The sequence below is a fragment of the Hemiscyllium ocellatum genome, chromosome 25, assembly GCF_020745735.1.
Source record: "Hemiscyllium ocellatum isolate sHemOce1 chromosome 25, sHemOce1.pat.X.cur, whole genome shotgun sequence".
Classification (NCBI taxonomy): domain Eukaryota; kingdom Metazoa; phylum Chordata; class Chondrichthyes; order Orectolobiformes; family Hemiscylliidae; genus Hemiscyllium; species Hemiscyllium ocellatum.
In genome coordinates, this window is record NC_083425.1 from 49,261,751 (window position 1) to 49,283,063 (window position 21,313).

The 21,313-nt window shown below is 38.7% G+C and overlaps 1 protein-coding gene across 4 annotated transcripts in view; it reads left to right on the forward strand.

The window, feature by feature from the left end:
* The window catches only part of LOC132827668 (splicing factor U2AF 65 kDa subunit-like), a 54,406-nt gene that overhangs the window by 25,855 nt on the left and 7,238 nt on the right, over positions 1–21,313 (forward strand). The window contains exons 5-10 of one of the 4 annotated variants that reach the window (XR_009646023.1): positions 1,049–1,161; positions 9,613–9,796; positions 11,529–11,608; positions 18,749–18,871; positions 19,043–19,433; positions 20,539–20,605. Coding sequence is in view for 3 of the 4 variants with exons in the window: in XM_060844302.1 (XP_060700285.1) it covers positions 1,049–1,161; positions 9,613–9,796; positions 11,529–11,608; positions 18,749–18,871; positions 21,099–21,185 (587 nt within the window). In the remaining variant the exon portion in view is untranslated. Of the gene's footprint in view, positions 1–1,048; positions 1,162–9,612; positions 9,797–11,528; positions 11,609–18,748; positions 18,872–19,042; positions 19,434–20,538; positions 20,606–21,098; positions 21,186–21,313 lie in introns of those variants that run through there. The other 3 variants (XM_060844302.1, XM_060844303.1, XM_060844304.1) reach the window with 3 other exon arrangements.

Below are 21,313 nucleotides of genomic sequence, written 5' to 3' on the forward strand. Positions count from 1 at the left end.
ACTGAACCAAGGCTTGCACTTGGAGGAGGATAGGTAGGTGGAGAATTGGATTGATTTAGGGAAGGAATTCCAGAGCATGGACCCAGTACAGCTAAAGACAAAGATTTGAATGGTGGAAACAAAGATTGAAGAGGAGAGTCAGAGGATTAAAAAAATTGTGGTTGGAGGAAGCTGAAGATAGGGAAATAAGGGAATTAAATCTGAAAAATTTAAGTGCAGTGTGGACAGATCAGTCTGCCATTATAAATTGTTGAAAGTTTAGTGTGAATAGAATGGCAAGGTGTTAAGATTGCTATACTTCATACGAACCAGTGCCTAATTCTGTTTTTAAAAGATTAATGCTTTGCTGTAATGGGAGTATGTTGTGATAAGATTAACAACATTACAAGACAGTCTTGAGAGCTCTGTCTTCCTCAACAACAACACCCTCTGCCCTGCCCAGACATGCGCGCACATATATGCATACACACTTACATGTGCACGCAAATGGCAATTCCTTCAAGGATCAAAATGCCATATTATGAGAGATTAGACTTCATACAACCTCTTTGAATTTTGGAAAGACTCCTCAGCCCAGTTTTCTTTCATGGGTGATATATAAACAAGCCTTACGAGAAATAAGCATGACGCCCAATCAGCTTACCAGGTGTAGAATCGAATGCAATTCTGAATGCTTCCAGTAATCAAAAAGAACTTCAAATGCTAACAGCCAAGATGGGCACATGGAAAGTACCCATAGAATGCTCCCCACACCATTACCTTTTCAACAAACACAGTGGGGTATAAATTGGAGAGGACACAAACAACCATTTGAACAATTTCAATGCCTTTAGTAAGTAGCAATTTCATAACCTAACAATCTATTTATATTGTCAGAAGAACCAACTATTCTGCTTATTTTTAAATATGTAGAATCATACATGCTTGAGCTATTATGGGTTGACTTTGTGTTGAAGGCAAAATGAGACAAGACAATTATATTCATGTTCCAGTGATGTTTCCTAGCAGATCTAAGTGTCTTACCAACACCTGTTATGTCCTTAGGAAGCCATGGCAGACTTCTTCAATGCTCAGATGCGCCTTGCTGGGTTGTCACAGGCTCCAGGGAACCCTGTATTGGCTGTGCAAATCAACCAAGATAAGAACTTTGCTTTTCTAGAGGTAAGTCCACTGCCTCAGTCTCTTCTGATTTATTTCTTAAATAAGTTTTTATTTTCATTGGATAGAGTTGTTGTGGTTCTGTTCACCGAGCTGGAAGTTTTTGTTGCAAACGTTTCGTCCCCTGGCTAGGAGACATCATCAGTGCTCTGGAGCCTCCTTCGAAGTGCTTCTTTGATGTTTCTTCCGGTATTTATAGTGGTCTGTCCTTGCCGCTTCCGGGTGTCAGTTTCAGCTGTCTGCTGTAGTGGTTGGTATATTGGATCCAGGCCGATGTGTTTGTTGATGGAGTTTGTGGATGAATGCCATGCCTCTAGGAATTCCCTGGCTGTTCTCTGTCTGGCTTGCCCTATGATAGTAGTGTTTTCCCAGTCGAATTCATGTTGCTTGTTGTCTGAGTGTGTGGCTACTAGGGATAGCTGGTCATGTCGTTTCGTGGCTAGTTGATGTTCATGTATGCGGATTGTTAGCTGTCTTCCTGTTTGTCCTATATAGTGTTTTGTGCAGTCCTTGCATGGTATTTTGTAAACTACATTAGTTTTGCTCATGTTGGGTATTGGCTCCTTTGTTCTAGTAAGTTGTTGTCTGAGCGTGGCTGTTGGTTTGTGTGCCGTTATGAGTCCTAAGGGTCGCAGTAGTCTGGCTGTCAGTTCTGAAATGCTCCTGATGTACGGTAGTGTGGCTAGTCCTTTTGGTTGTGGCATGTCCTCGTTCCGTGGTCTATCTCTTAAGCATCTGTTGATAAAGTTGCGCGGGTATCCGTTTTTGGCGAATACCTTGTATAGGTGTTCCTCTTCCTCTTTTCGCAGTTCTGGTGTACTGCAGTGTGTTGTAGCTCTTTTGAATAGTGTCCTGATGCAGCTTCGTTTGTGTGTGTTGGGGTGGTTACTTTCATAGTTTAGGACTTGGTCTGTATGTGTTGTTTTCCTGTGTACCCTTGTGGTGAATTCTCCGTTCGGTGTTCTCTGTACTATCACGTCTAGGAATGGGAGTTGGCTATCCTTTTCTTCTTCTCTCGTGAATCGGATTCCTGTGAGTGTGGCGGATCATCTATGGATCACCCAATAGGTTTGGGTGAGATACTCTTCGGATGGTTGGTGTGGCCTTGTTGGACCGATTCACGAAGCGCTTCGAAGGAGGCTCCAGAGCACTGATGATGTCTCCTAGCCAGGGGACGAAACGTTTGCAACAAAAACTTCCAGCTCGGCGAACAGAACCACAACAACGAGCACCCGAGCTACAAATCTTCGCACAAACCTTGAATTGGATAGAGTGAATTATCAGTTGTTTCAAAGGGACAAAAATATCTGAGTCTAGTGAAAATTGTTAATCCTTATTTTTGAGAGGAAAGCTGCTATTGAGTAGATAATTCATCGCACTGTCTTGGTTTAATTCTTTAGAAGGCAGATACATTTTAAATTTTGAACAATATATATTTGAAATGGTAGGCAGTAATCTAATTGAATGGTTGAGATGGACTGCTAAATTGAGTTTGAACTCAAATCAGTTTAGGGCAGTAACTGAGTATGTTGCTAATCTTGCATAGATTCATTATTGGAGGAAAATCTATAGATGTTGAGAATGAGTGATGAATTATTAAGAGTTATTGTTATGCTCTATTATTTACTAACTGTCTGTAAAGTGACTTTATTCAATATTTTTAAAAGTGATTTATTTAAGAATTTCATTACCTTATCACCAACTCATTACCCATAGTTCCTGTCCAATGTGCATTCAGTTTAGAGATGGGGGCATAAGTATAATATCATTGGATCAGCAATCCAGGCAGTCTCTCTTTGGTAATGTGGGTTCAAATCCCATCTGACAGCTGGTAGAATTTAAGTATGTTTACAGAACATCTGGAATTTAAACTAGATCTGTGATGATGACTGTAAAACTATCATAGAATGTCATTGAAAGCCTGTCTAATTTACTTATGTCCTTTAGAAGGGAAATCTAGCATCCTTACCTAGTCTGGCTGGCATATGACTCTTGTGGGGGGGGGGTGCTGACTTTCTCAAAATTACACAACCCAGCAATGAATAAATTAAAATAAAACCTGTTTCATCAGGAGACTGGGCAGATGAACAAATTCCAAGTCTCTGCTAGTCAGTATAATTGAGGTTTATAGCATTGTTTTGGGACTGTCTCTTTACTGTGGGGTGAAATGAATGGAATTGTGTGAATTGCTCTAAAATCTGCATAACAGCAAACCAGAATGGTATAACCCAATGAGATTAAAGGAGGCCTAGATTGTTATACTGGGAAGTAAGTGCCAGGTGTTTATACTTGGAGACAAGCCAGCAAGCCTGAGTCCTAAAAGTGGATAACATGAGAGGCACCAGAGACGAACAATGTCAGATTCTCAGCTGTAAATGTTAGAGTTTCCTAGGTAACTAATTAGCATTTCTCCCTGGGTACAAGGATCACATGATTAATGGGCTTTGAAAAGGCAGGGTATAAGAGATGGTTGAAAAGTCTCAGACAGGATCTGGGAAAGGGAACGCAGTTGTAGCCAGCAAAATACTGTGGATTTGCACATAAACATGAATTGGAAGTCTCACTTGGCTTGAAAAGACCACATTCATGAAGAGTTGCAACAATTTTGGACGTTTCATTCAACTTTTAATCTTCTCCCTTTCTCCAGTACAAGATGGAGAGGCAAAAGTAGGCCATTTGGATAATCAGATCTGCTCTGTCATTCAGTGACATCTTGGTCGATTTTATAATCCATAAGTCTACTTTCCTACTTTTTTCCGATACACTTTGATTCCCTTGCTGATTAAAAATTGTCTGACTCTGTCTTGAATATTCTTAATGACTCAGCCTCGACAGCTTTCCGCTGTAAAGAATTCCACAGGTTTGCTACTCTATTCATCTCTTTTAAATGGGTGACCCCTTACTCTGAGATTGTGCCCTTTGATGCTGGACAATCTGCGCATGTTTATCCTGTAAGCATCCAAGAATCTTGTGTGTTTCTAAAAAATTGCATTTAAACTCTAATGGTTCCAACCCAACCCTCTTCATAAAATCCCACGATACTTAGGATCAACTTTGTGAGCCTTCTTTGTTCGACTTTCCAATGCTAGAATATCTTTCCATAGATAATATGTCCAAATCTGTTCTCAGTATTCCAGATATGCTCTGATGTGTGCCTTGTATAGCTTTAGCAAGATGTCCTCATTTTTATACTCCTTTTGAAATAAAAGTCAACACTCCATTTCTTTCCTATTACCCGCTGAATTTGGATGCCAGATTTTTGTTGTTTTCTGCAGTCTTTCTCCATTTAAATAAGGTTCATCTCCGTTCTTCCTTCTAAAGTGCATAACCTCACATTTTCCCACATTATATCCAAACTGCCAATTTTTGTCAAATCACTAAACCTGTCTATAACCTTGTGTAGACATTGTCATCTTCTTCACTTGTTTTCCCACCTATTTTTGTGTTATTTGTAAACGTCATTCATGCTAATGTACTACCATCAACACCATTGGTTCTTATTAAATAGCCTTGTGTAATACCTTCTCTTTTTTAGAAATCCAAATATATTACATCTACTCATTTCCCTTTGTCTACCCTGCTTACTACCATCTCAACGAATTCTAAATCTGTCGAGGATAATTTCAGCTTCATGAAATGATGCTGACTGTTTGATATTATGGATTTCTGAATGCTCTGTCATTACATCCTTTATGATGGACTCTGATATTTTCCCAATGGCAGATGTTCAGTGAACTGATCTGCTTTTTGTCTCCTTCACTTTTTGAATAAGCATGTTTCAATGGCAATTTTCTAATTATCTGGGGATTTTCCAGAATCCAAGGATTTCTAGAAGATTACTACCAATGTATCAACTACCATTGTAGCTTCCTCTAGTATCCTAGGATGCATCCCAACATGTCCAGGGGATGTATCAGCTTTTAACCTTCTTAGCTTCCCTAGTTGATACCTTTTCTTTTTAATGATAGTTATTGTGCTTATTTCCTCCCCACCTTTTGCCTCTTGATTTTCTATTTTCTGGGATACTATTATTACCCTCTATTATGAAGATTAATGCAAGTATTTGTGCCGTTTCCTTGTTCCACATTATTATCTACCCAGCCTCATTCACTAAGTGGTCTATTTATGCTTTGGCCTCAGTCTTTCTTTTTGTAAAGTAAGTATAAAGTGTGTGTACGCAGAACCTTGTGCGTGTGCAATAAGAAACTTTTGGATGTGTGGAGGCACAGCTTTTCATTACTCTAAAGAAGTTCTTATTGCCTGCTTTTGCTAATTTACCTCAGTTATGTTTTTGCTCATCTTTTGGCTTTTAAAACTTTACTGGTCCATTAATATTTTGGCCTACCATTAATTTTTGCCATATTGTATTTTTTCTTTCAGTTCAATACAGTCACTAACTGCTTTGGTTAACCATGGTCGGTTTATCCCTTTCCTAAAAATCTTCCTTCCTCGCAAGGATATTTCTTCGTTGTGAGGAATGAACTATTTTCTTGAAAGTCTTCCATTTTTCAGCAACTGTCTTGTGCGCTGTCCACTATAGCCAGGTGTACTGTTATTCCATCCGTATCCCTTAAGTTTAACACACTTGTTTCTGCCCCCTCAAACTGATGCTAAATCCCACTAAAATACCTATTCTCTCTCCAGATCTCCCCACCCGTCCCAACCCCAACCATCACCATTACCATAAAATTTAGTTTAAACCGCATCCTACAATTTGAGAGGAGACTGGGGCCAGTGCCCAGAGAACAGAAACTCATTCCTCCCACACTGATCCTTGAGCTGTTCATTGAACTCCTTGACTTTACCACATGCTAGTTTAAGCCCATGGTTCAGAATTCAGAAATTATTGTCTTAGCGATTCTGCTTTTTAATTTAGCTTCTAACTGTTCAGTATTTCATTAAGCTGTAGTCCTATCAATGTCTTTGGTACCAATGTGGATGACAACAACTGAATGCCCTCCCCTCTGACTCCCAGGTTTGTCTATTGCCCCGAGGAGATGTTCTTAACCCTGGTGCAAGGCAGACAGCACAACCATCGGACTCTGTCCCTCAGCTGCAGAGATCAGTATCTAGCCCCTATCACAACTACATTCCTATTTTCTCCACCCACATCAATGGTTCCATATACCACGGTGCTATGGTCAATTCACTCAATCTCACTGTAGGCTGTGCTGCTGTCCATGTGACTTTCAAGAATCTTGTAAATGTTGCATAATTACAAGGGTCAAGGATCCTCAAAAGTTTACCCTTTGGTTTCTAATGTTGGCCTCACCTGTAGGATCTGCATCACCTATTTTGAGGGGTGTGACCACCTTCTTGGACCTGCATCCAGGGGAATGCCCAGTATCTGCAGTACAAATTTCAGGTCCACAATTCAGATCCAAAATTGCTCAACTTGCAAATAAGATCAAAAGACATATAAGCAGACATTAGGCCAATCAGCCTATTGAATCTGCTGCACCATTCAGTCATGGCTGATATGTTTCTCAATCCCATAACCCTTGATGTTCTTGATATTCAAGAATGTCTCTATCTCAGTCTTAAGTATAGTCAGTGACCTGGGCTCCACAACCTTCTGTGGCACTGAATTCTATAAATTCACCACTCTGGTTAAAGAAGTTTCTCCTTACCTCTGTTCTAACAGGGCTTCCCTTTACAGTAAGGCTGTGCCCTCAGGTTGTAGTCTCTCCTACTAATGGAAACATCTTCTGTGTCTAGGCCTTTCAGACTTTTGTATGTTTCAATTAGATCCCCCTTGTCATCCTTCTCAACTCCTCAGAGTATACACCCGGAGTCCTCAAACATTCCTCATATGTTAAGTTTTTCATTCTTGGGATCATTCTCGTAAACCTCCTCTGATCATGCAGCAGGGCCAGTACATCCTTCCTGAGATATTGAGCGAAAAACTACGACAATACTCCAAATGTGGTCTGACCAGAGCCTCAGAAGTGCATCCCTGCTTTTATATTCAAGTCCTCTCTAAATAAATGTCATAATTGCATTTACCTTCCTAACTACTGACTCAACCTGCAAGTTTACCTTGAGAGAATCCTGGACTAGAACTCCCAAGTCTCTCTGCAGTTTAGTCTTCCGAAATATTTCCCCATTTAGGATGTAGTCCATGCCTGTATTCTTCCTATGAAAGTGCATGACACCACACTTTCCCACATTACCACTACTTTACCCACTCTCCTAACCTGTCCCAGTCCTTTAGCAGCCTCCCTGCCTCCTCAATGCTACCTGTCCCTCTACCTATCTTTGTATCCTCTGCAAACTTGGACAGAATGTACACAGTTTCTTCATCTAGATCATTAATATATAAAGTGAAAAGTTGCAGTTCCAACATGTGGAACACCACTTGTTATCGGCTGCTATCCTGAGAAGGGCCCCTTTTTCCCTATTCCGCTTCCTGCCAGATAGCCAAGCTTCTCACCATGCTAGCACATTCCCTCTGACACCATGGCTCCTTATTATACTCAGTAGCCTCCTGTGTGGCACCTTGTCAAAGGACTTCTTCAAATCCAGGTAGGTAACATCCATTGGTTCTCCTTGGTCTAACCTGCTCATTACTTCCTCAAAGAATTCTAACATGTTTGTCAGGTATGACCACCCCTTGATGAAGTTAACAATCCCACAATGCCAGGTTAGAGTCCAAAAGGTTTATTTGGAAGCATTAGCTTTCGGACTGCTGCTCCTTCATCAGGTGGTTGTGTGAAACCTTGCTGACTTTGCCCTATTTCACTACAAGCTTCAGAATACTTCTGAAATTCCAAATATTCAGAAATCTCATGCCTCATAATGGATTCCAGGATCTTGCCCATGCCTGAGGTTAGGCTAATCTGTATGTAATTTTCCGTCTTTTGCCGTATGCCCTTTTTAAACAGGGGTGTCAAATACTTGCTACAGATGGATGACATCCAACTGTTCCAACATGCAATAGTTGCACTCATCACCTGACCTGCCATTTCTATTGTCCATTATTTGATTTATTAATCAATCAGTCTAGTATCCCTGCTCTTTATTCTTTTGCACACCACTATCAATCTTATACCTATCAACCTTCTTTTAAAAAGAGAAACAAAAATATAGACCCTAAATGCAGACTAGCGACCTGAATGCAAACTAAAGGGCTTGCTTTTACTTTAAAGAGTAGAGGTACTCACCATTCCAGTACACCAGTCAGCTGTTTCGTCGTGGTAAGTTGGCGACTTGTATGCTCCCAGCAAAGAGGCCAGTTGGTCACTTAATGAGGATCCACTTACAGCTGGTTTAATTAATTTATTCTCACTGCAAGCCTGGAGGGTGGAGGGGCACAGCTTCAATGTATCACCAGAAGACATTAAACAATATATTTCAGGTTAATGCCAGCTGCAAGCTAACTAAACTTAATTCAAATATTTAGGCTTTTCCACCAGTAAATGCACACACTCAGTCCTAGGATGCCATGCAAGGCAGTTCAGAAATTACAACTTTTTAGTCTGAGAAAGAACAAGAGTCTTCAGGAGTTGACACTCCTTGAGTTAGTTCTAGAAGAATTTAATGTCTACTCGAAGGACAACATAAAATGGCTTTGTGAAATATGTTTTTGATTATGCTAAAGAAAAAGCAGAATGTTTTGTCATAAGTTTTTGAGTACTTTCTTGTTATGAAGGTAGTGTTCAATGTTGCTTTTAAGTGCTTGTTCCAGGAAGGTGGTTGTTAACCTTGAGAGGGTTCAGAAAAGATTTATAAAGATGTTCCTGGGACTGGTGGGTTTACGTCATAGAAGCTGAATAGGCTGGGCTTTCTTCCTTGGAGTGTTGGAGGCCGAGGGGTGACATTATGAAATATAAAATCGTGAGGGGCATGGATAGCGTGAATAGCCAAGGTATTTTACCTAAGATGGGGGAGTCCAAAATTACAGAACGTAGGTTTGAGGTGAGAGAAGGATTTAAAAAGGATCAGAGGAGTAACTTTTTCCACAACGAGGTTCATGCATGTATGGAACTAGTTGTCAGAGAAAGTAGTGGAGGCCAGCAAAATTACAAATTTAAAATGCATCTGGATGAGTATATGAATAGGGTTTAGAGGGCTATGGGCCAAGTGCTGGCAGATGGGACTAAGTCAAACTGGGATGTCTGGTTGACATGGACAAGTTGGACCGAAGGGTCTGTTTCCGTCCTGTGTGATACTATTTAAAACATATTGAATGTCTTTTCAAAAGTTGATTGCTATTGAAAATGAAACAGTGCCGATAGGATTGGGATGAATTGCCGTTAAGTTTCTCTTTTACCTCCTGTATAAATGTCAGGTGTTTATCAATATCTTAAGAGTACAGGGATGGTTTTGCAGCTTTACCTAGAATATTTCTTCAGTCAGGTCTGCACCATCTAAAATCAATAAAATGATTCATGATTCATTGTCTCTTTTGTGTTTTTTAATAAACATGGTATCTTCTACCCCTGGTCTTTCTAGTTCCGTTCAGTCGATGAAACTACACAAGCCATGGCATTCGATGGCATCATCTTCCAGGGTCAGTCTTTGAAGATCCGACGTCCTCACGATTACCAACCTCTGCCAGGCATGTCTGAGCAACCTTCTTTCCATGTTCCAGGTCCGTCAAAAAATGCAACATCTGTGTGCTGGACTTCCTTTGCAGGTTTAAGTATACTGCATGCATCAGATGTAATGTCAGGTCACCAAAACGTTATTCACATTTGCTATTTGTTGGCTAAAATAGAAACAAAAATTTAAATATTCGAACAAATGTTTAACAAAAACAAAATTGAAAAAAAAATGCAGATACTATTGCAAACAAAATGCAAGGAAAGTCAGTGTCAGAACTCGCACAACAGAATTATAATTCTGTGGATGAGAAACTCCGTGACTATCTGACTCGGAATGTATAAACACTCTGAGTTGAAACCTGGTCTAAGGAAAATTATGTTGACATCAGAATGACACTAAAAAGAGCCAGAAAATGTTGTACAACACTGTTCTTGTTATCTAAGGTAATTTTTTATATTCTGTGGAGGATGGAGGGTTAGTTCCAATAATGTAGAGTTAAGTCCAGATTATTTGAACCTTGTGCATGGAGGCTTCCCTCCCAGGACACTGCTGACTTTGCTTGACTCCCATAGTGGAAAATGCTACGCAACAGTCATCAAGCTGTGTGACTGCAAAACTAGCAGTACTACAATCTCACAAGGTGCAGAGGACTTGGTCTGACTTGAATAAGTGGCTAAGCACCTTTAAGCAAGTCACTTAAGAGAAAATGTGGCAATGGTTTGGCTAAACCCCTGTTACCTCCAATATTAGATGCTGTAAAATTAAACAAAGTAATTTGAATGGAGACTAAGTATTGATAGTAAATGGGTTCAGATAATGTTTAAAACATAAAAGCTATTGGCTTCCATTATTTACGGTTTGAAATTTGAAAGCAAAATACTGCTTTAGCTTGTTCGGGATGGGGTGGTGGAGGAAATACACTTTATGAAAAGAATTCACCTTCACTTTTGCTCTTTTTTCTCTTTGTTTTGTTTTTTTTTCCTCTTGCCTTTCGAACATTTATTTCTTTCTCCCTGTTTCCTTTCGACATTTTCTCAATTTTTTTCTTCATTTTAATCTCTTCCATCCTCACCGGTTCTTAATCCCTGCAACTATTAAAAGTTCACTCACTTGTGGATTTTGGAAACCTGCAGAGTCTTTATGTTCCGGTTTGGAGCAGCTGGCGCAGCAAGATTCTACGCCAGCCTGGGAACGTGCGCATGTGACTAGGGCCACATTCGCAACACTGTAAGTCAGAAGGTTTTACCAGTTACGCTTCTGCTTTCCTCTGACCCATACGTGGCTTGCTTTTTTCTTTAACAAGAGGGGTGAGTTCATTCAAATTAAGGTGCAGGAAGAAACTTCCAACATATGTTTTCATAAGTATTCCATAAATAAATATATATATATATAGCTATTGTTCTCCAAGACAAAACTTGCTCAAGGTCCATTATCTGAACCCTTCCTTTATCCCTACTGCAAATCTAAAGATGGCTCAAGTCCCCATCATGGCTAACATCATTCATAAGTATCGTCAGATCTGCAACTGCACTTATGTACCACATGGAAGCAGATCATCTCTCTTCTAGGGTATAGTTTTCTGTGTATCTCATTGCAAACATGTCTTCCTATCCACTAAGTTGAAGTCTCCATGGTGATTCAGACATTCTGAATCCCTTACCTACCTCCCATCAAGAGGTAAAATGTTTTGTGTGACCCTGATATTTTTCCTTCCTTACATTTTTTTTTAAGTATAAAATGTGCAACTTAATAACCCTTACTCCCATACGTTCTAGTCCAGGATGTTTATATTGGCATGTTTTCTTTCTCTTATCTCTCTATAGGTGTTGTCTCCACAGTCGTTCCAGATTCTCCACACAAGCTTTTCATTGGCGGTTTGCCCAATTACCTCAATGATGATCAGGTAGCTATAGATGCAACCCACTCGGAGAAAGCTGACAGTGTGGTTCTGCTCTTTCTCCTCTTCAATTCATATAACCCAAGCTGCACTGATTAGTGCCACTGACCAAACAACGTTGGCCTGATAGTTATGTAGCAGTGATTGATTATTGAAGGTGTCAGCTTTCTCCAATGCAATTCCAAATTGGTTTTTGAAGACTTTTTCTTTCATCAATATTGGTTTCTATGAGCTGGTGTAATTGGATCAGTCCTTATAACGAGGGGTTACAAATTAGATTTATAGATAAACCCTTTCTGGGAAAATTACTGAGCAGTATATCTATTGGTTTATGGTAAAGGCAATACACAAATTGGATTGTTGCCTGTTTTGGAGTTGATAATAGCAACGTTTATTTTTAATTGCTCTACTTTCTCCCCAGTATTTTTTTAATGCAAATTTGCTTGTGTTAAAATGTGGATCTAGTAAAATGGCTGGCTGAAAATTTGTTACCTCGTAAATAAAAACAACATTTTTGCTCGAGCAAATTGCACTGGCTTCCTTTTGCAGCAAGGTAAATAGCAACTTGGGCTACTGAAGAGTGACAGAACATCTTCACAAAGCAGATCTGCAATAGCACCGTCACAAATGAAATCTGTTCTGTATCAATGCTACTGGAAGATACTTTGCATTTTAAGGGGGCCTTTTCTTACCCCTTTGCGGGGATTTCCTTCTGTTTTCCCTTTTTAGGATTCCTGAATTTGGCTTCAATTTTCTTTTTAATATTTCAGTCATTTGTAAATTAGCGTAGGTATTTTAAATTGTAGAACTTCCACTTTGCCAACATGGCATATTTTTGCAATGGTAAAGTCTTTTTTTTGTTTTAGCCCCATTTTCTTTTCACAGCAGTTCAGTTTTTACAGGTTTTAGATTCCTAAACCGTTCGGCACATAAAGGTGAGATGAAATTACAGTCACTTTCTATACTTATGATATGTAGTGTTAAAAACACTTGATAAATTTGTGTAGTTCAAGCTTGCTTTTACTATAAAATTGCCTTTGAAGGATCATATCAAGTTGTTTTTTTATTAAATAGTCCTTTTAATTTAAAATAAAGAGATGGGCAAAGGGCACTTTAGTCTTTGGGCTGAAAATTAATTGTTGGATCCACTTGTACAGACAATCCTGACCAGTACATCTATTTTTGTTTATCAATTTTTTAAAAATACGTGATTAATTTTAAGCACCTTCTGACTTTTTTTTTCCCCCTCCTTTAGACTGGATTATATGGAAGTTTTCATGAATACGAATATACAAAATTAATTTTGATAGTCTGAAAGGATAATTTAATGCATGCACTAGATTCTAACTGTTGCAAGTAAATTCAAAGCTGGAAGTGAAATGATTTGTACATATGCCCCAAATGGATTGGCTGTAATGACTGGGTGTGAGTCACAGATTTGAGGCTTGAAATACAAGAACTCTCAAGTCTTTTAAGAACCCAACACTGTTCAGCTTCATGTAGAATTTATTAATTGACGAGTGGAAGTTTGCACAGTGACTGCTGTATTTTAAAAAAAACTTTGAATTTACTTTTCCATGTGCAAGAACTGGATCAGTATTAATTTCAAGCCCTAATGTATGTGCCTTGCACAAGTACATTTTTTAGTTTCTTCAGGTAACTCTCTTCACTGGCTAGTCCAATTGTGTTCATAGCAAACCTTTGCTTAAAGTGCATATTTGCTTCCTAATTCCAACCTAAATATTTAATACATTTCAAATATTTTGTAAAGTTAAAAACATGATATGATCCTGGGCAACACTTATTAAATTCTTTAGCTGTCTTAACCCTCACCTAAAACTCGGGGCGGGGGGACAATTGGAGAAATGGGTATTAAATTTGTAATTGATTTTCGACATTAGTCTGAAATGCACGGTTTAATGAGAACAGGGAGTTTTATTTTCTAATTCTAAATTTATGAGCCAGTATTATACTGACTCCTTCCTTTGTAGTCACTGCTGGTTGATACTCATGGCTCTTTCATTTTTGTTCCCCCACTTTGTCCCCAGCTAGGGGCCTGTAAGATCGTAAGTCTTGGCGCATAGTTTGTTCAGTAGTACTGATCTACTGCTGCCATGCCAACCTGTAAGACAAGGCAAGTAAGAGCTCATGTCCCGCACTCGGATACCCTCGGAGCCAGCTGCTCTGCTCTGCCCTCAACTCTAGGACCTGCCCAGCCTTCCTTGGAGCATTTGCTGGCTTTGAGGGTAGACCTAAACAAAGAGAAAACAAATATAATCTTGTTTTTGGTACAAATGAATGAACCACTTTAAGGAGTGGTGTAAATAGTCCACATAGACCAATGATATGTGTCTGAGGGAGGTAAGAGTTTTTATTCCTTTTTCTTTTTTTCCAGCTTTTTATAGTCGAGGATTGTTTAAACTATTAAGTTTTCTGTTTCTTTATAGAGCGTTTTTGGTTTTGGGAGATAGCTTTGAGACTAGTTTCTCAATTGCCTTTATTAACCCCTTGAGAACCAGTTTTATTTTATGCTGTTGATTTTCTTAATGTTTTCCTCACTTTTCAATCATTTTGAATCCTTAAAATATCAAGCCACAATTGGAAGCCACATGAACATTTCTTGTGTAATTAGAGAGAAAATTCTATGATTGGTTTTGGTGCAGGTAGTCCTCAATGGGTTAATATGAAGACTGAAAAGACCTCTGTGCATTAAAAAAAACCATGTCTGGAGTCCAGAGTTCTGAAAGAAATAAAAATACCTGGAATCCGATGGCATTTTGATGTAGGATAAAGCATCTGAAAGATGTATGACTCCTAGTAAAGGGAGTGCCTTGAGAGGTGTTCAAATTCCAGTGCTGTGAAAGGACAAAAAAATTATAAAACATGCCTTAATGTGTCCTTTGGGATAACAAGTTAATGTATTTCCTGAAATTTCTGACAGTTTTCAACAGCGGTATTAACGTGTAAAATAAATTGGCTGTATAATAACCCTGTGGGCTCATTTCAATGCCCTGGTTCTTCTTCAAGATTTAAATCTAAGGTAATAATACTTCTGAAATTCTGTAATTTTATTAAGTTGAGCCAGTGTGTTTTCATCCATAATCAATTTCTTGTCTGATCATATAACTGTCCTGATTACATTTTAAATTTAATAATGCCATTTTCCTGTTGGACCTGTTTTTGGTTCCAGACCATTGATTGTATCAAGGAAGTTTCCTTATTTTTGACAGAAGTAAAGTGCTCATGTGATTATAGTAATTGTTGGTTGGCGTTTCCAAGTCTTATGCATCTTCTCAGTAATTTTGGAATCACCATTGTGATTGACAGCTCATACAGTAGAGATGCCATTACACTTGAATATATTTTATAGGCCACCAACTAGTTGGAAAGCTATCAAAGAGTAAATTTGAAAGAAAATTATACACTTAATGCTAAGGTCCTGGGGAATGTTGCTGTTCAGGTTCATTGTTCCTTAAAGTGGAGTCACAGGTAGATAGTGAAGAACACTATTGGTATGGTTGGCTTTATTGGTCAGTGCATTATGCTTAGGAGTTGGAAGGTCATTTTGCGGCTGCATGGGACATTGGTTAGGCCACTATTGAAATACTGCATGCAATTCTGGTCTCCCTGCTATTGGAAGGATGTTGTGAAACTTGAAAGGGTTCAGAAAAGATTTACAAGGATGTTACCAGGGTTGGAGGTTTGAGCTATAGGGAGAGGCTGAATAAACCGGGGCTGTTTTCATTGGAGCATCAAAGGCTGGGGTGTGACCTTATAAAGGCTTATAAAATTATGTGGGGCATGGATAGGATAAATAGACATGGTCTTTTCTCTGGGGTGGGGGACTCCAGAACTAGAGGGCATAGGTTTTGGGTGAGAGGGGAAAGATTTAAAAGTGATCTAAAGGGCAGCTTTTTCATGCAGAGGTTGGTGTGTGTACAGAACGAGCTGCCAGAGGAAGTGATGGGAACTGGTACAACTACAACATTTACAAGGCATCTGGATGGGTATATTAGTAGGAAGGATTTAGAGGGATATGGGCCAAACAATGGCAAATGGGTCTAGATTTATTTAGGACTCTGGTCGGCATGCGCAAGTTGGGCCAAAAAGTCTGTTTCCATGCTGTATATCTCTATGATTCTAAGTTCAAATGGTTTTCAAACTTTAACTTATAAAGTGCAGGGAAAAATTTCAGAATCGTCCTTGGAAGAATTTTCTTGATCAATATGTGTGCAACAGAGAAGGAGGCATTATGAGCTCCAATTCTGGGGAATGAGGTTTGTGAAGTAGACTGAGTACTAGTGGAGAATATCTAGGAAACACTGATCATTTCAACACACTGTTTAGTTGGCTACGGAAAGAAAGTAAAATCTATAGTAAAAACGCTGCACTTGAAGAGGGCCAATTTCATTGAAATGTAATAAGATAGTTTGGATACAGTCAAGGTGATTTCACAAAATAGAATATGTGAAACAATTCTAGAGCTCTTTCACTCAAGTTAAAATAGGAAGGAGATGAAAAAAAGCTTGCTGTGTTTACTGCACAACTGAAAATGAGGCTGAATGCAGAAAGCTCCCAGGGAAGATGAAAGAAAATGAGAAGCAAAGGGAAAGTTTGAGAAGAATCTGAGTGTACTAAAAAGAAGGGACGAGACTAATTGGGGAGAAGAAATAGAGGTTTTTGCATGGAGCATTGCTGTGTTATTGAATGAATAGCTTGCATCTGCCTTTACCAAGGAAGAAGATACAGCTGATGTCCTAGTGAACGAAGAAGTTGACTCCAATGGATTAATTAAGGAAAGCCACCATGTGTTTGTTGAGGGTAAATGTGTTTACTAAGTTTTTTTGAGGTTTCATAGAGGATTGGAGGGTGATTCATCTGATGTACATGGACTTACAAAAGTATTGAATTACCACATAATAGACTTGTCAGCCGCCACAAATAATGCAGCCTTATTTGGACAATGTGTCCAATTCTGAGGGCACTGCATTTTCAGAAGGATGTGAAGCTTTAGAGAGGGTTCAGTAAAATGGTATATACGAAGGGTTCCAAGAATATGCCATTCAGTTATTTTGATAGGTTGGAGAAGCTGTGCTGCTCTCCTTTAAAAGTGAGTATTGAGGGGAGGTTTGATCAAAATATTCAAAATCAAAGGGCCCTGGATAAAGTGGCTAGGCTGAAACTATCCATTGCTGGAAGCGTTGAGAACAGGATTTAAGTTATTGGCAAAAGAACCAAAAGATACATCAGTTATTTTTAATACTTTGTGAGAATCTGGAATGCAGTATTTGCAATTGATGGGAGCAGAATAAACTGGTTTTGGATAAGTATGTAAAGGGCAGATGAGAGGAAATAAATGAGATGGTCTGTTCATTTCAGCTCTCTGCAACAATGAGCTAAATTGTCTCATTCTGCATCCTGTAATTGTTTGAGATTTTGAGCAACTGCCTGGTTTTCAGTCAGATTGTTTTTGTAGGGTTTCATTGTACATCTAACTGACTAGCCAAAACAGAATATCTCTGCTAGGAAGAAGGGTGGGAGAGACCTGGTAATTCAACAGGTTGAGGGACAGTGCTGACAGATAGCAGCATGCTGTCTCCTATCGGATATAAATGTGATAAAGAAATGACATTGATAAAACTCTTCAGCTTAGAGTTTCCTTAAGGAAAATGTAGACTTGTTAACAAGAAGTGAGCATGATATTGTGCACAGTTGGGAGCCAGCAAATAAAACAGAACTCTGGCCTCCAGTCTCTCTCATTACTTGGTAATCCGTTAATTTTCTGTATGCATTCCACTGGGATTATTCACTGTTTTGATAAATGCTTTAAAATATTTGTCACCATTGAGTTTGAAGAAGTTGATGATTTAAATGTTGGAGTGTGAAGGAAGAAATATACAACATTCGGACCAGAAACCAAATGATTAAATTGTCAGATGGTTTTGGTGGGACTGGGTGTCAGGGTGATACTTGGGACTGTATCCCGTTTGAATTTTAGATTGTATCTTAATACTTTATCTAATAGTCTATGCAGACCAGTTTTTAAAGCAATACAAACTGCTTCAGTGGTATGGTTTAATGTACACCCTATTTTGAGTCATTTACTGACCAAACCCTTATGCATTTTTAATGCTTAAATGTCCCTTTGTTAAAAATGAATGGAGTTAGGCCCTTGTCCAATTTGTTTTTAATTCGCGAATCAGTGCAAGTATAAGACCAGGCTACAGTCAAATTAGACTTATACTATTAGAACATCTTTGGCTGTATTGTTCTTGTGTTTGAACCGAAGGCATGCATCCTTGGTACATTGTCCTGTCTGTTTCGGGTTTCATATTTCATCATCTATGCTGTGAAAATCACTTCTGAGATGTTTAGCTGATAGAATTTTATCTATCAACTAGTATTCTTCTTTGCTTCAAGAATCAAGTAGGTTTTTTGGAGGTTTTTTTCATATGGATTATAATCTGTGACTTTAGAATGTATAAATTGGTTATATAAAAGACTTTTTTTAACGGAGTGGTTGTTTGTGAGTGAAATACCTTTGTCCTTTTTTAAGCTAGTGGGTGTTTAATTTTGTTCTTTGTCTTTGTACTGGAGAAACACCAGATGCTGGAAATCAGAAATTGTTGGAAAACTCAGTGGGTCTGACAGCAAGTGTGGAGAGAAAACAGAGTTAATGTTTCAGATTTAGTAACCTGTTCTGAAGAAGAGTCAGTGGAACCAAAGCATTAGCGACTATATCTCCATAGATGTTGCCAGACCTGAGTTTTTACAGTAGTTTTTATTTTTGTTTTTGTAGAATTAGTATTTAGGTGTGGCTTAAATTTGTAAAAGTGCCTTGGTGCTGGCAGCTGTTTAGCTGGAAATCTCTTCCCCTTTAATGCAACTCACGTGTCGTATCCTCATGCTAAGTATTGACTAGAGGCCTGTTCTTAAACTTCAGACTGCCTATATAACTGACAGCTGATGTTTAAAATCATATTGAGAGTTTATTGAATTTTCTCTTCCACTATCTTATGCCAGTACCTAAGAGGGTTCATCTATTATTTCCATTCTTGGACACTAATTTGTACAGTATTTAAAACTTTATTTTGTAATTTCTTCAAAATTACTCATTCGTCATTGCACTGTTGATTTGGTTTGCAGGTGAAAGAACTTCTGACTTCATTTGGCCCCCTGAAAGCTTTTAACCTAGTGAAGGACAGTGCAACATCTCTGTCCAAAGGCTATGCCTTCTGTGAATATGTGGATGTCAATGTTACTGATCAGGTATGATCGTGTCTATGTTATTAGTATTAGAAAAAGCACATTTGGTTTATTTCTAATATCATCTGGCATTTCATGTTAGATGTCTGAATATAATGGAATGACATGTTTTGGATATTTAGAAAAATATGTTGTCAATTCATTGTATAGTTGATTAACTTTTTTCTTGAATAGGTAGATCCCTACAGTGTGGAAACAGGCCCTTCGGTCCAACAAGTCCACACCAACCATCCGAAGAGTATCTCACCCAAACCTATTCCCCTACCCTGTTACTCTGCATTTAATCTGACTAATGCACCTAACCTACGCATCCCTGATCACTATGGGACAATTTAGCATGGCCAATCCACCTAACCTGCACATTTTTCTCAATTAACCTTATATGGGATTATTTATGCTGATCATGTGTCTATAATATGACCATGCTGGTCTTTGAAGTTGTAGAATTCAAATAACTGAAGGGTCGGATATTTAGGCTAACAATTAGTCAACTAGATGCAACCTTTTTATAATGGTAGGCCTAAAAAATAAACCGAACTTGAGGATGCTTTGGATAAAAAATAAGGTTTGTACTTTAGCTTCTTTTTGAGTAAGTATCATAGTACAGAAATCAGAATTAAGCAAAGTGGACTTGTAATTCTGCATTAACCCACTTCTCATTCTATGGTGCACTGTCTGTGTTACACTATATATTGCTTCCTGTTGGAGTGGCTGCACCCAAAAGGAGTTATCTATTTAGAGCACTCTTTGTGTCTTGGCTTTAGCATTGCCTTTTTGTGTTTTGTTTTGGTGGGGTGGGGGGTTGTGAGCGCAGATGTGATTGCTATGCTTCACTTTAACTATATGGTCCCCACATGTATTCAAAACTTGTGTGGTTACTGGAGATTAAATGTAAATGCATTGTTGTGTTATATAGTGTACACTATGCTTTACATTCTCTACCTTTCACCTTGTTTTGCATGATGGGTGGCATCCTTCATCACTTCTAGCTTTTGGTTCACATAATTCTGTTTCGGCTGACTGCACTTGGTAAGTTTGCATGAATGCTGTCATTTACAACAAAAAGAGTTGGAAATCCTTATTTTGTAACTGGTGAAATATGAAAATGACCATTGTCAGCTAATTTTTCAGAGTTATACAGCCCCCTTGGCTTTAAGTAAATGTGCAAAGTTTGTGATCAAATTCACCAGTTGATCAGGGATTTTCTAAAATCTCTTTCCAAGGATACAAAAGCTAACAACAGAAGAATTTAGGAAAAAGAATGGGCAGCTGCTTTCAACAAAACCCAACCCTAACTGCATCAGCAATCTAATATGTTGCATGCAGTTTGTATGATAAATGTATCACTGATATAAATTAACATCTGTATGCGAAGTGTTGATGATTTCAATTAGCAGCTTTCTGCTCTTTAGGCATTGATACTCAATTAACTAAGCATTGCATCTTACCTGTTATTCTCAGTCTAGTATACTTTATTCTCTGTGCTGATGCATTCAGTGTGCAGGTCCATGTACATAAAGCAGTCGGGATGTCCTGAGGGCCACATGGTAAAGGGGAAAGTGGGCCACTGTCCTGAGGGGATACCTTAGTCATTGGCTTCTAGGAGAGCTTGGTGTCGGCCAGCCTTTTGGTTCTTACAGCCTGGGATCACATTGCATCTCTGGTTGCAGGCTTAAACTTCTGTGGAGACCAACACTCAAGCCTGCCAAACATAAGCATGATGAATTTCATCAGTTTTCTGCTGGGTCTCCACCAGGGCTTCAGGTATGTCTACTTTCGACCAGCTGATCCTTGCAAAGTTGTGGAGAAGCCCACTATTTCAGTTACCTGCTTCTTGGTAGGTTCATTACGAAGAGTGTCAATAAGGAATGGATTCAAAATGGGGAGGCAGTAAAATCTAAACTACAGAAAAACCTATTTATTCGTGAAAACTGTAGTTTGAGGCCTAATATTCAGTACTGTTAAACTGCTTCTAACAATTCAGTTTGAGATTTCAGAATTCATATTTTTAAACTGACGTTGGGGATGATTTACTTTAGCCAATGTATAATGAAATCTTAAACTGTTTAGAACATGGTTGCAGAGTGCTACATAGAGTTTGTAAAGGAAATCTTCCCCAATTGTTTAATCATCTTTGGAAGCAAGTGTATATTGAAACATGCGAAAATTGATGCACTTAATCAAATATCCTTCTCCTCTGCCTGCTGTGAATAACGTCTGTTCTTTTTAGGCCATCGCAGGGTTGAATGGAATGCAGCTTGGTGATAAGAAGCTAATAGTGCAGAGAGCCAGTGTTGGTGCGAAGAATGCCAATCCGGTAACTAATTTATAATTTTACTCTTTGTTGATCTGGCCTTCGTAAAGTGAAAGGAAACTTATCCGTTGGACAACAAACTCTTATTTGTAAAATTGCCAAGTCTGCTTATCTACTCATCTCTTTTGACC